This window comes from Motacilla alba, chromosome 9 (assembly GCF_015832195.1).
Source record: "Motacilla alba alba isolate MOTALB_02 chromosome 9, Motacilla_alba_V1.0_pri, whole genome shotgun sequence".
NCBI lineage: Eukaryota > Metazoa > Chordata > Aves > Passeriformes > Motacillidae > Motacilla > Motacilla alba.
Genome location: NC_052024.1, coordinates 11,380,650 through 11,394,076, shown reverse-complemented (window position 1 = coordinate 11,394,076; position 13,427 = coordinate 11,380,650). Strand labels below are relative to the sequence as shown.

The 13,427-nt window shown below is 38.4% G+C and overlaps 1 protein-coding gene across 7 annotated transcripts in view; it reads left to right on the top strand.

The window, feature by feature from the left end:
- The first annotated feature begins 405 nt into the window (after nt 1–405).
- Nucleotides 406–13,427, top strand: part of SLC9A9 (solute carrier family 9 member A9) — a 193,497-nt gene continuing 180,475 nt past the window's right edge. For 2 of the 7 annotated variants that reach the window (XM_038145310.1, XM_038145313.1), the window contains exon 1: nt 10,307–10,853. In XM_038145310.1, the coding sequence (XP_038001238.1) occupies nt 10,679–10,853 (175 nt within the window). In that variant the 5' untranslated portion in view covers nt 10,307–10,678. Of the gene's footprint in view, nt 698–10,300; nt 10,854–13,427 lie in introns of those variants that run through there. The other 5 variants (XM_038145311.1, XM_038145312.1, XM_038145307.1 and 2 more) reach the window with 5 other exon arrangements.

The window sequence follows — 13,427 nt, the reverse complement described above, 5'->3', positions numbered from 1 at the left end:
GGAGAATTCAGAAGAAGATTTTGAAATCTGAACTTTCACTGGGAAAATGCAACCCATTGTATTATCAGAATACCAACATACTGTTTTTTTTCTACTATTGTAATGCATTAAAAATGTCTGTTGTTATAAAACATTATTATAGCCACATTCCAAATGTTGTTAGTAAAAATATTATATTTAAATTCATAATTCCTAGATAGAGGAACAATTGCCAAAGACAGAAAATTGCATTTTCAGTTTTACTTCTTTTAAAGCCCCTAAAATTAAATCAATATGCAAGATGTAAAGGGAACTCAAGGAATTGCTTTCTTTCACAGGCATTAAGTGACCATTTGCTCACCCATGTTGAAATGGATCTTTCAACAAAAGGCCATATTCAAAACCAGAGAACAGATAAACATAATAGCCTGTGTTTTGCTGGCAGAGTCTTCCAGAGTGACAAAGAGAACCTTTAAGCTCGCACAGGAATGTGGCAAGCCTGTTTTATGATGTAATATATCCCATTTAACACCCCAGACATACCCTGGGTTTTTGTTTTGGGGTTTTTTTTCCCTTGAGGAATATTGTGAAATAAAGGAGAACTACAGTTAAAGGCTATTTCTCTATACATTTAGAAGGTGGAAAGAAGATCCAAGCAACAAGAGGAATGCTCAATCTTTATGACTGTTCTGCCTTCACATCCAGTAAAAGGCAACAGGTCAGTAAGTTCCAATATCTTCTCTTTTCCAAGACCAGTTCTGCCTTTAGTGCCTTGGGATGGTGGGCCCCAGCAGTTCCTCTCCCTACCAGGGCCAGAGAACTGCTGCAAGTTTTAATGTGGGGCATGGGTGGAAAGAACAGCCTCAAACAGGGAATACTATCTGTTTGCCCTCTGACAGCAACAAACACAGCCTTGGGTTTGTTTGTTGCTCATGTCAGATAATGTACTTTTACTAGAAAATAATATCTCTCTTTCAAATACCTGAACACAGTTTGTCTGTAAATCATAGCAGAATTCACTAGATATCCAAGCAGACTTTATGAGTAATCTAAAGTACGTTGTGCATGCATGTTAGAAGACAGGACAAAATTCCTCGTATGGCTCAGAAATAGAACAGATTACACAGAACACAATTCATAAAGCTTTTTCTAGTAAAGCAGAAAATCTCACAAAAATTAATGATCCCAAAGAATTTTTTAGTATTTCAGTCTCCTGTGTCTTCCATAACGGACTGGTAGAAGATGTTCATATAAAGCCTAAGCAAGAAAAGCAGCAGGTCTAATGTTATTCCATGCCCAAACTGACAGAGGAATGAAAATGCTGCAGTCAGCATAAGATGCTTTGAGTACGATGGAGTTTATGTATGACTTTTGAATTTCATCTCTACGTTATGATTTTTTTTTGTATATACAACTCAAAATTCTAACACTACTGAATGCAGTACTTTTTTGCTTCCTCTCTCTTATACCTGCAAATTAAATGCCCAGAAAAACAAAAAAGCCCAGCAAGACACTAAGCATCTTGGAGCCCAATCTTAGCTGGCTCAGACTTTGGACAAGATGGCCCCTGTAGTCCCTTCAAATCTAAATTATTCTTTCATTCTGGTTTTTTGGTCAGAAATTCAAGAAGATAGTTGCACAGGATTCACAATAGATCATTGTTTACAATTCATGAGCCTCTACTCTCAGAAAGCCTGGCATTGATAAACAGTAAGAACAACCACTTTGACCAGCAGGCTTGTGTACAAACAAAGGAGTGCCTAAATGTCTTTGACCAGCAAATGAAACTGATCACCAGAGGAGAGCACAATTCATAAGAAAGTATTTTTTTCATTATTCATCGTAGGAGTCTTGCACAGCTTATCTTTGGAGAGCAGAAGAGAGAGAAATCAAAATGACTGCTGCAGCAAGAAAAAAATGCCAGGTTTTGAGGGAATTATATGAAGGGAAAGGAGAGATAGGTGAGTCTGTATTCCTTCTGTATCTTGGTCTGGGTACAAAAAAATGCTACAGAGCAGTGAGCACGCCACAAGCATGGGAGTACCAGAGAGTCCTGATGTTCTGCAGGCATCTGACAGTACCTAGGGAGCAACTCTTGTAGAAATGTATACACAATATTTGCTGATACAAAGTGTCCCTTCAGTTTTCCAGCTGTAATGGCAAGATTTCTCCATTTCTTACTTTTCCCTTAGCAAATGAAAATCTCTACTCTGTTCATTCTGGCCTAGCTCTTCCTAAAGAGATCAATGGGACTTATTTCAGGTACTTTTCTTTCATCTAGTCATGACTGCTTCAAATGAGCAGACTGTCACACAAAATATGCATGGTAGAAGTCTGTAAGAGGACTTCTTAGGTTTTTAATTTTGCAGCAGCTGTTGAAGTGGGCATGTCAGAGTTGTTATTCTGGGCATGCTGAAAATTAGACATTTTGAAATCTTGCCTGTAACTTAACCCTTACAGACGGGATCAAGGGTAAGAACTGTTCTGACACAAACTCATAGCAAATTTCCCCATAACTTCACAGAAACAGGGAAGGAGAGAGGAGAAAGAGGAGAAAAATAATGAGTTCCTGAAGAGGCTGACAGATAAAAGCACAAATGTCTGCAACAGTCATAATATGTGATAATTCGGGTGTAACCGAACGAAACAAACATTTGTGGATGGACACATCAAATAGTGCTTTCCAACCTCAGCTTCCACTTAAATGGGATTCCTGTGACTTTGAAAGTATCTCCAGGATACCTTAAATAGAACAGAAATAGCTCAAAGACAAAGTTGACTTTAAGACATTCTTCAGAGGTCATTCCCATAGTGTCAAAAAATCCAGGGATACTGCCAAGAAATAACATCCTTTGAAAGAACAGCATTATAGCTAGCATTTCAGTAGGGATACCTCTTCTGTGAAGTGATGATACTGCCTTGAAAATGTTTACTTTCTTGTCACTATTCCTACAAAGCAACAAAAGGGAAACATTTATCCTAGAAGAAAAACAAATAGACTAAGTACTTTAAATAGTACTTTCTTGTTTCACAATTCTTCTGTTTAAAAGAATACGCATGGGTCCTCACAAGAACTATGTTTGATCTGAGAATTGACTATTTAGTCACAGAATTTCTATAATATTCAAAAGAAAAAGATTATAATTTAAGTCAGACTTTACTGAAATACAGTCACAGACATCAAAGCTTTGTTCCCAGGTTCAGCTGTTACTGACTGAATGAAGCCATACCCTCTTGGCCACACTGCTGAAAGTGGATTCCTTTTGTTATTTATGGACAGAGGAGTTTAGGATCAAACTGTGGTCGAAGTTAATGGCAAAACTCCCACTGACTTCAATTAGAACAGAATTTGGCTCACAGTCTCATTACTGAGCATAACAATTAAAAGAAGCTTTTACAAGCTGTATTGCTGTGTAAAAGGGCATGAACCATGCAGCAGATTTCATTGAACCCACAGCCAACAGTCATTGCTATAGCAACTGAGGTTCTAACAAAGGTAGTCACTGTCTCTGTAATCATCAGGTGTCTCTATAGCAACTAGAGTTTCCAGAGAACAAGAGAAAAATATTTGAAAACTGTCAGTTGGGAGAAAAGAGGTTTGTGAATTAGGAGGTTGGAAGCAAGAGCAACATAAGGGTAAAACATGGCTCGGAGTAAAGAGGAATGATTGTCCCAAACCTACACAGGGAATAGCAAAGGGAGAGAGAGCACAGGCCAGGGGCTCAACTGGAGATGAGAGAGGGCCTTCCTTTGGGTAAGGAAAGCAATGTGGCACTCCAAAGAGATAGTCCCAGATCTAAATTAGTTATGTTTCAGACATAATTCTTTTAAAGAAAAACTGGTTACTACAAAAGAGTCCTGGGCCAAACTTTGTCTGCATAGCAGTTACAGTCCACCAGGACTTTCAAAAGCACCTGCCTGCATTTATTGTGCCCACATTCCTTTACAAACATAGCCCTGTTTGTCTTCAAAATGCAAGAACACAATCTGTTCTCTTGAAATGTGGCTGCAGATAGCACGGTACAATTATATAGAAATGATGATTAATTATCCGTAATATTACTTATTTACAAGTTTTTAAACAGTGTTGAAATGAAAAAAGGAACAGCTGCTGTTTGGATACTGATAGGGATGAAAACAGCAGTGTTAATTACAGGTCTATTTCTGTAAAATATGCTTTTAGGCTCTGAGGTAGGCAGCAGGGTTATCCGCACATAAGAAGGGCCAGCATATGTAAAAATAACTCCCCACAAAAAATAGTTTAGTGATATTGGCAGAACCTATAAAATAATAACTTTAGACTAATCTGATTCCTACTGCTCTAATGGAAATAAGAACTGGCAAGATGTTTAGTTTAATTAGGAATTATTCAAAATGTTCATGTGTACAAACTAAAAGTAATTCAGTGGGATCAGCACACTTCCTCTGAAAATAAAGTCACAAAAGTAATTATGAATTCCAAGTGAGATCCAGTCCAGTACACTGATTCACTGCAGTGCTTTGTTTAAATAAACCAAAACCTATCTTTAACCTGGAAAATTGATACAAGACCGAGTAGTGCTCGAGTCCTATTTCCATTTCACGTGTAACGAGAGCCCTCTAGTGGGATGTGCTTTCAGATTCGACTGATGCAAAGGAGTCGAGTGCAGGGCAGTTAAATCAGGTATTTTTTCCTGCATTCCTTACTGGCGTTTTGTTACAACACAATGCAACGTAATATAACTTGTATCTGAAACAGAAGTTACCAAATGACACACTGATAAACAACGAACCTGAACAAACAAAAAGCACTGTACCAAAATACTTTTTCAGGCAGCCTTTTGGGGATTGAGTTTGGTGGGAGTTTTCTGGTTTTGTTGGGGGGGGTTGGCAATGGCAGTCAGGATGTTTGCTGCTGTGATGTGGCCATCCTGAATTCAGCAGTTTTTCATGTAGCTGCTGTTTACTCAACACAGTTGAAGCAGTGATGTGGTATCACCATCGATGTGGAAGCGTGGGGTATTAATATCATCAGCCCAGGAGAGCTTAATCTCCATGAGAGCTGCTTCAAACCAGAATGACCTCTCAACATGCAGAAAGTCAAGCAAACCTGGCAGAAGGCTGGTGTGGATGAAGGAACACCTGGCTGAGCTCAAACAGGAGAAGGAAGTAGGGAAATGGAAGCAGGAACTGGGAACCCAGGAGGAATACAGAGACCTTGCCTGAGCATACAGAGAAACGCTGACAGAGCTAAGGCAGGGACAGAAGGAAAAGGGCAGCAAGAGTGGCTACTGCAAGTGTACACCCAGGCTCAGAGGGGCAGAGAAACTACTAACAAAAGATATGGAAAAGACAGAGGAACTCCATGACCTTTCTGCCCTAGTTTTTAGCACACAAATTCTAGCTCGTACCATTGTCTGTGAGACTGATGTATTGCCTGCTTTGATAGGAAACTAAACTTGAACCAGCATATATGCACAAGTCCACATTCTAAGAGTTGAACATGAGTCAGTCCCCCCAAAGTAGTCCTCCACCAAGAAACTAATTTAGAAAGATTTAACTAAAAGTTGTAATGATAAAAATTATCCAGATTGTTTTTTAATTTATTAAAAATAATACCACATGGCAGCAGTTCAAGCTGAAAATAATCATTAAACCCACAGAAGTATACTTGGAAATACTTCCTTCATAACCCTGACATTCAACTGTGTGGATTAATTTAAACTGCATAAACAGGTAATATCAGTTTTCCACAATTTTGTAAGAAGTCATTTAGTTCTGAACCTGTTGGCTGAAACTGTCTAAACTGGAACAGATTAACTCTCCTGTAACAACTCATAGAGCCAAAGTGCTTCCTGTCTTTTGAAGCTTTTATTTCTTCAGACATGCTGGCATTTCTGTCTTATCAGTGAGAAAAGCACTCATGAGCCTTTTGGGTCGGTCTAAACTGAATTTGGTCTCTGAAGACAGATTCCAGCATGATGAGCTGGTTGTTACATCACAGGGTGCATCAAATTTACTCAGGCTCTAAGGGGAGAAAAGATTTTCCTGTGTTGATACAATGCCTCTGGACAGTGACATATGAGCAGAAGGATCACAAGTCTTGGGAGATGAAATGTAACTCAATTCAATGTATATTCATCATGATTAGTACAGTATTTTAATAAGTCAGTAAAACAGGCTCTGATCCAAGGAGGGGGGAGAAAACCAAAAGAGACTTTCTGGATAGAAAGCTGTACTTCAGAGAGCAGAAATTATTTTTAAAGCTATTTTTCAGCTAAGTGTAATAGCTGTAATATAAAGATACATAGATTATGTGGATTTATTTCTGTCTCTAGAGGCTCTGTGACCCATGTAGATTGAATACCAGAAATATCAAATAAGAAAAACCAGAATCTGAGCTCAGAAAAAAAGAGAGAACAAGATCAATAGCAACCAGAAAATAAACTGGTTTCACAGGAAGACTATTCTAAGCAGTAGAAGAAGAGATTTTAAAATGTGCAGAGGCCTGGCACTTGTAAATGATGCTTAGCCCACCACTGTGGGCTTAGTGGCCTTAAGTGGCCTTAGCCCACAGTATCTCCTGGGCAGTTGTGTATCAGAGCAGGAGCCAGCAAGGCAGATCTTCTTGGCTGGAATGGATTAGAGAAGGATAACCACTTGTGATCCCACTAATCCTGTTCCAGTCTGTCTGGGGATTTTAGGCAAGTGAGCTGTGACAGAACATTTGTTATCTGTGTACTCACAAAGTGATTGATTTCTCAGCTTCAGAGTTGGTTTGGCTTGGTCTTTTAATTATATATACAGGTGCACTTGTTTTCAATGTTTGCTTTTACTCTTGTCTGTATTTTTCCTATGCTGGCAGCATTGCCAGTGGTGCTAAAGCACAGTATCTTTGCTTGGAATTCCCAAGAACAACTACACTAACTATAAGAACTAATTATAATTTATTACCATTTTTACATTATGCTCCATTCTGACTTTATATCTTCCAAGGTGAGAATTCCTCTACTGATTTACAAGACTCCTTTTGCTTTCTATTCCATCTTGATAGTTTCTGTTGCAGCAGACTTCTACATCTGCCAAGTTAAGGATTATTATTCTGTGAAATCCATCGAGTTGATAAGGTGGACATAGAAAATTGGACTACTACCTCTTGTTCATTAAAATTACATGCCGGAGGAGATGAAGCAAATACTGTTTGTAGTAAGAACACTGTATTATGAGAATTACTTGACATACTGCCCTCCACAAAATCTTGTTTTGTCTCTTTCACCTGTTAAGTAATATTGAAAATATCTTCCCCACAAAAACTTTCTTTTTCACCCAGTAGCCTGTTCTTAAAGCCAAAATGTACCTTCCTATTTTGTGCAGTTCCCTTCTCTCTTAATTTATCATCTGTTATCAATATTGGAAATATGATGCAGCTGTTGCAATGGACTGTTTTCCTATTTAATCTGCAAATGAACCAGAACTTGGAGAGATGTTATTCCATTTATAGGAAGGGAAATTGCTGCATGGCCTGGATACCCCTAAAAATAAGTTTACCTGAAATAATGTGGAGAGACCTGGGCACAAAAAAAAACATTAACTGGTCGCATTGCTAGCAGTTTTTCAAGTGAGACCTTATTGGAAAACCAGATAAGGTTTTCTGAGTCCATACTGGTTTTCTGTGTATTTTCCATGGGTAGCTCTGTTTTCTCAATAGAGCTGCTCCTAATCTACTCAGTACTCATCATTCTTTACAAAACTGTACATAAAAATTCACTAAAGAAACACTGGAGAAGTAATTGGGCTTAATTTAGCTCAAGAGGTTTCTGGCTCTCTGTACCTCTAATAAAATCACATGGCATACAGAGAACAATAATACAGGCATACCAGTCAGGACAGGGTGTAACAAAACTAACAGGATTGAAACATCTCATACAGGCTCTTCTATGACCCACAGCTTTCACATTAGCTCTTCCCCAGGTACAACTCAGAACATTTGAGGCATCCCTCTAAGTAGCCCATGGGTACCAAATGACACCAGATTGTTAAAAGCAAAAAGCATTTATAAGGTCCTGCACTACTTCATGCCAATATATTCCCCCAACAATGCATGGATAAAATTATCACTTGCAAACATCTTGCAACAGTTATTCTGCCTTAATCATCATGTCTTTGGCATATTTCAGATAGCATATATAATGATGAATACAATGGTTGAGAATGCAAAGAAAAACTAGTTTTTAGATGTCAATTCTGGATTCCTCCAGAAGCTGCAACTATGATGAGTGGCTGGGTCTGGAAAGCTGATTTGAAACTGTCTCACACCTCTGAGAGGAAAGCAACACCTAAAACCCCAATCCTGTAACATGGTGAGTGCTGTTTAGAACCAGACCTTCCCAAAATTATATAAGGAGCTTTGGCAGAATTTAAGCCCTAAGTCCAACACTTGCAAGCCTGATACTAAACCTGAAATTCTGTTCTCATTTAAGCTCTGATCTGGTGCAAATTGCTGTAACATGTGATTGCTTCACAAACATGCATCACATTGTCCTGTGAGACAGAGCAGAATCACTATCCTATTTTGCAAAAGAGAAAAGGCAGCTTTGGAAATTGACACTTATGTGTTTCAAATATTTCATACCACACCTGCTCTAGCAGTAAGGAACTCCTTTTTATTTAGTGAAAAATATTAATTCGGGTAAATTAATATAAAAACCTGAGCCTGGTCTCCCGAATCTGAAGTGAGTCATCCAATCACTGAGATTTTCAGAATAAAAATACCTTCCTTCACTGTTTTGGGCTGCTTCTACATTGATTTTATTATAAGAGCCTGCAAATTACTTATTTCTCAGGGTGGAAAAGAACTGGCTTTCATAATAAACAAATCTTTGGGTTTCATTGCAAAAGAAATTGAATGTGACTATTTTAAATTGATTTTTTTTTTACTTGCTTTTGATACTTCCACATTGGAAATGGATGATCAGGCTCATAAAATTAAGGTCACTGTCATTTCCAAATTGTGACTATGAAAACCATATCAAGCCTTTATTTTTATTTTTTTTCTCCTCTGTGAAAGTTATAAGCCTTGGCTATGTGACTAACATTTTTTTAAACAGTTGCATTAGTTGTATATGAAATTGCTACACCCAATTCCCTTACATTATTTTTTCATTCAAAATGCAGTATTGAGTAATTCTCAAAAAATACCAGTCAGCATGGTTACCCTTGCTTAAAATTGAGTTGCAGTTCATTAGTTTGGGAGGTGTCCTCTGGTTTCAGCCAGCTTTGCATCTCACAGAGGGTCCCTTGAAAATTAGTTAGGAAATACAGCTTTGACTTAAAGAACCCTGATCATGTTTGCAAATTATAAGGTAAACTTTCAAAAAGAAAGAGAAAATGAGGGAAACACAAAGGAGAGAAAATAGTGAAACATGTAGAGAAAAAAGTGAAACCACTCATAAGATGGAAAAAATATCTGGTAAGCAAAGAAAAAGCATGAATTAAAAAAATAGGGGGAAAATAATTTTCTTACAAAGTGAGAGAAAAAAAGGGGAAACCTGTAAAGGGGGTAAAATTTGCTTATGCAGAGGACAGAACTGATTGATTGAAGAAACAGTGCCTCCCCAGGAACACTAATATGAGCTACAGCCCCAAAACTACTGAGAGTATGGACAGTTGGGTATTCCTGGGTTATTCACCTTTGACACCTACCTGATTTGGAATGGATTTTTTACAGATTAGTTAGCTCCAAAATGTGTTTAAAAAAAAAGTTATGAGAATATGAGAATTTATCATCAAATAATGAGAACATTATCTTTTATAATGAGCAGTAGAATTGCTGTTTTTTTCTAAAGATTAGAGCTGGTTTCAAATTCTCTGTATGTAAATACATTGCAGCCTTGACCACAGACAGAAAAGTCCAGGAGTATTTGCTATACACAGTTTTTTTACTATTTTTCTGGCATAATGGAATAATGAAAGTAATAAATCAGAACATGCAAACAGCAGAAATGATGAAAAATATATTCCACTGCATTTTATTCAGTTCAATAGCGGGGGGGGTTTTAAGTACTTCTAATTCCAGGTAATTGGACCCTTGCTTTTATAGAGCTCTGTCTTCTGGCAGGATCAATACAAGTGCCTAAATCTTGAAATCCTTGTTCATTGATTTGTTTTCTTCTTCTGTCTTTGCACCACAGTAAAGTGCCACCTTTATTCTGTCATTTACATTTAAACATGGGGAAGTGGGAAAGAGGAAAGGTTCTTAAAATTCCAAAATGTAGTAAAGGCTATTATGCCATTTTTTTTAACATAATTTTTTCCATCTTAAACTGTGAAGACAATATAGGACTCCTAGGATTCAGATTGGGCTGTAAACTACAGGAAGAAAACATGATGAACACACGCTGAGTTTTACAACAGAATTTTAGAAATGGAGAGTCTGAGCCTTGGAGGCAATTTGTGCATCCCCAGCCAGAGCAAGCGCAGTCCAGCGACACAATCGCACCATTAAAAATGAGACAGGGCAGCTTTAAGAGAGAAACAGGAAGCTGTAACTAGAATCCAGCTGAATTCTGAGCTGGGGCACTTTACCATGAGGCTGCAAATGAAACAGATGTGCTTGCTGTGAATTTCTGTAGTGTCTGGAGTTTTTGTACTAAAGGTGACAACACTTTCCTTCCTCTTTTCTTTCTTTTATTTTTCACAAACTTTCTATAAAAGGAATGAAATGGAGAAGTTGAAGAAGTATGTGTCAGTGGAAGATGAAGATCACTTTTATCATCAGGGAGCTGTGGAGCTGCTAATCTTTAACTTTCTACTCATTCTTACAATATTAACAATTTGGTTGTTTAAAAACCATCGATTCCGCTTTCTGCATGAAACTGGAGGAGCTATGCTTTATGGTGAGTATAAATTCAAGTGCCAGCATAACACTGGACTAGTTGCATATTTATGATGAGGCACTTGAGATCAAGTGCTGACAAAGCTCAGAAATGTGCTGAATTAAATGTCATCAGCTCCATAAATGTGGGGTAAAATAATGATGTGACAGCATCCCTCCTGAAGTAGCCAGAGGCTGCTTTGGCAGGGGAGCAGCTGTGATGAGCTGGTTATCCCCAGCATGTGCATTCTGCTCCTTGTGCTCAGGCAGCAGAGAGCTGGGGAGTTCACTGTTTTGTAAACAGCCTGCCTGGGTTTGTCCAACATTCAAAGCCGTTAGTCTAAGGAGCCTTGTGGATACAGCCGTGTAGTCTAATAAAGTTTAAATGATCTTGAGAGCTTTCTTTTGGCTTTGCTCTGTGCTTTTGAAAAGCACACTGAAGAATGTGTCTCAAGTTTGCTCTCAATGCTGTCATTGTAGGGTAACTTTAGCTTGCCTGCCTAGTTCTAATCTTTGATGAACTTTTGCCATGCTGCATTTTGCTCTCACACAGAACTTTCCATGTTGCCCCCCAAGTTCTCTCTGGTTTAATGGCACACACGTGTAATGACTTCTCTTGGCACTCTCTTAGTGCTGTTTCAGTGAGAGACTCTACAGCCATGTCTGCGGCCATAAGATACATACAGGGGAGCAAACTGTCAAAATGGAAGATAGAAATCAGCAGCTCAGTCGTTACCTGAGTGCCAGCCTGTTCTGACACATTCTGTGCACACCACATCCTCTAGCAGTGCATTACCCAAAACTGGTTTTGTTAAGATGGGTGCCTCTGCTGCAGTAGCTTCCTTCTCACTATTGTGCTGCTTGCCATGTGCAGCTGATGGCATTTTCTGAAAACTTAGACAAGAGCCAAAACAGAAATGAAATATGGGAGGATACAACAAAGCAAAAATAAATAAGTATGGAATTGGAGGTTTATTAATCAATTGCTTCTGTTTTGCTGCCTGCCCAGAACATACTCTGCACATCATGAGGATAACCTGCTCATATTCTTTGGATTGGTTAAGAGATGAATGCTCCAGCAGGACAGAGCTTTTGAATTATTAAAACATTCCTCATGATAGTTTATTTACAATCTCTTTAGTCTTGCATTATTTATGGCAGTCTTCAAACAGAGAAAAAAGCCTATCTGTAGGATCTAAAAAGCTAACAATGCCCTTTTCTTATCCTTCAGAATTTTGGATATGGGTGCAGTTATATTTAACACCATGGAATGGCAATATTGAAAAGAAAGTGAAATTTCAGAGGTCATGAGAGAGGTTGTCAGATCAACAGGTAGCAACTTTGGGAGAAAATCTTCATGACACCAAGCGCTGACAGTGGGGCAAGTCTCGCCCTCACTTAATTTCACATCCCTTTCCAAATAATTCTAATGTCTACCTTTTCTGCACAAAAAGAGGTCCTAGTCCTCACAGTTTGCTTTGCTCCAGCCCAATGAGCTATTTATTAGATATTATTATTATGTGAATAGCAATACAATGAACTGATAAACTGGCTTCAAGTGATAGGATATGGGCACTTACTGCAGAGTGTGTCCCACAGGATGACAGGTGGGCCCATATTCCTCGACTGTGCCCTCAGAGGAGTGGCAGCAGAGAAGACAGGGAAGGCAAAGTGTGAGGAACACCAGGGGAAAAAAACAAACATAAAAAGACAAAAGCAGGAAGTTTTACAGTTACTGCAAAATGCTGAACAGCCACAAACAGATAGAAAGTGCTATTTAAAGCAGAGAACAAATGAAAGGGGGGGGGGGGGGGGGGGGTGGCTTTTTTTTTTTCTTTTTAATAGGCTCAGTAGCAGAATTCAGTTTTAGGTTGAATAGTTCCAGCTAGAAAAAAACCCCAACCATACTATCTATTTAGAAGCTTAAATAACTGAGGTGTATTAATTTCTTTTTTCCAAAGCAGTGCATCAACAATAACTATGGCTATATTTAATTTTAAACCCTTTGTACAAAGTAAAATAAACCAAAAAGCATTTTGAATAATGCAGAATTAGTTCAACATTATTTCACAAAGCGTGTATATGTATGTGTGTGTATATATATATATATATATATATATAGCAAGGCATTTAGCTTGAAAGTATTTAAAGACTCAAATTGTCTTGTTTGTTTTGAGACCAAACTGAAAAATCACTCACAAACAACAAGAAAGAATACAGACTTACCTTCATTCATTCATTCCTTGTTTTTCCTGAATCTCACAAAGCAAGTTTCTCTTCACATTGTAGTTGGGTTTGATAAACAGACCACTAATAGTAAACTCAACTTAATTCCTGATTTCTGTACACCAGGGAGACAGGTGGGTGTGAGAGTGTTTCCTATACAAGAGCACACTCAGGAATAGTGTGGGAGATGATCTACACCAGCACTGATGAAAACAAAGCCACTTGCCTGGGGTCAGAGTAGGTGAGCCCTCTCATAACACCAGCCCCAGGATGTGGCCTCTTGGTGCTGGAGAAGACAGAAAGAGCCAAGAGAACACCAAAGAACTTGTAGCTACCTCCTGCCAGGCCAGATAGCTTTAAATGCCTCAGC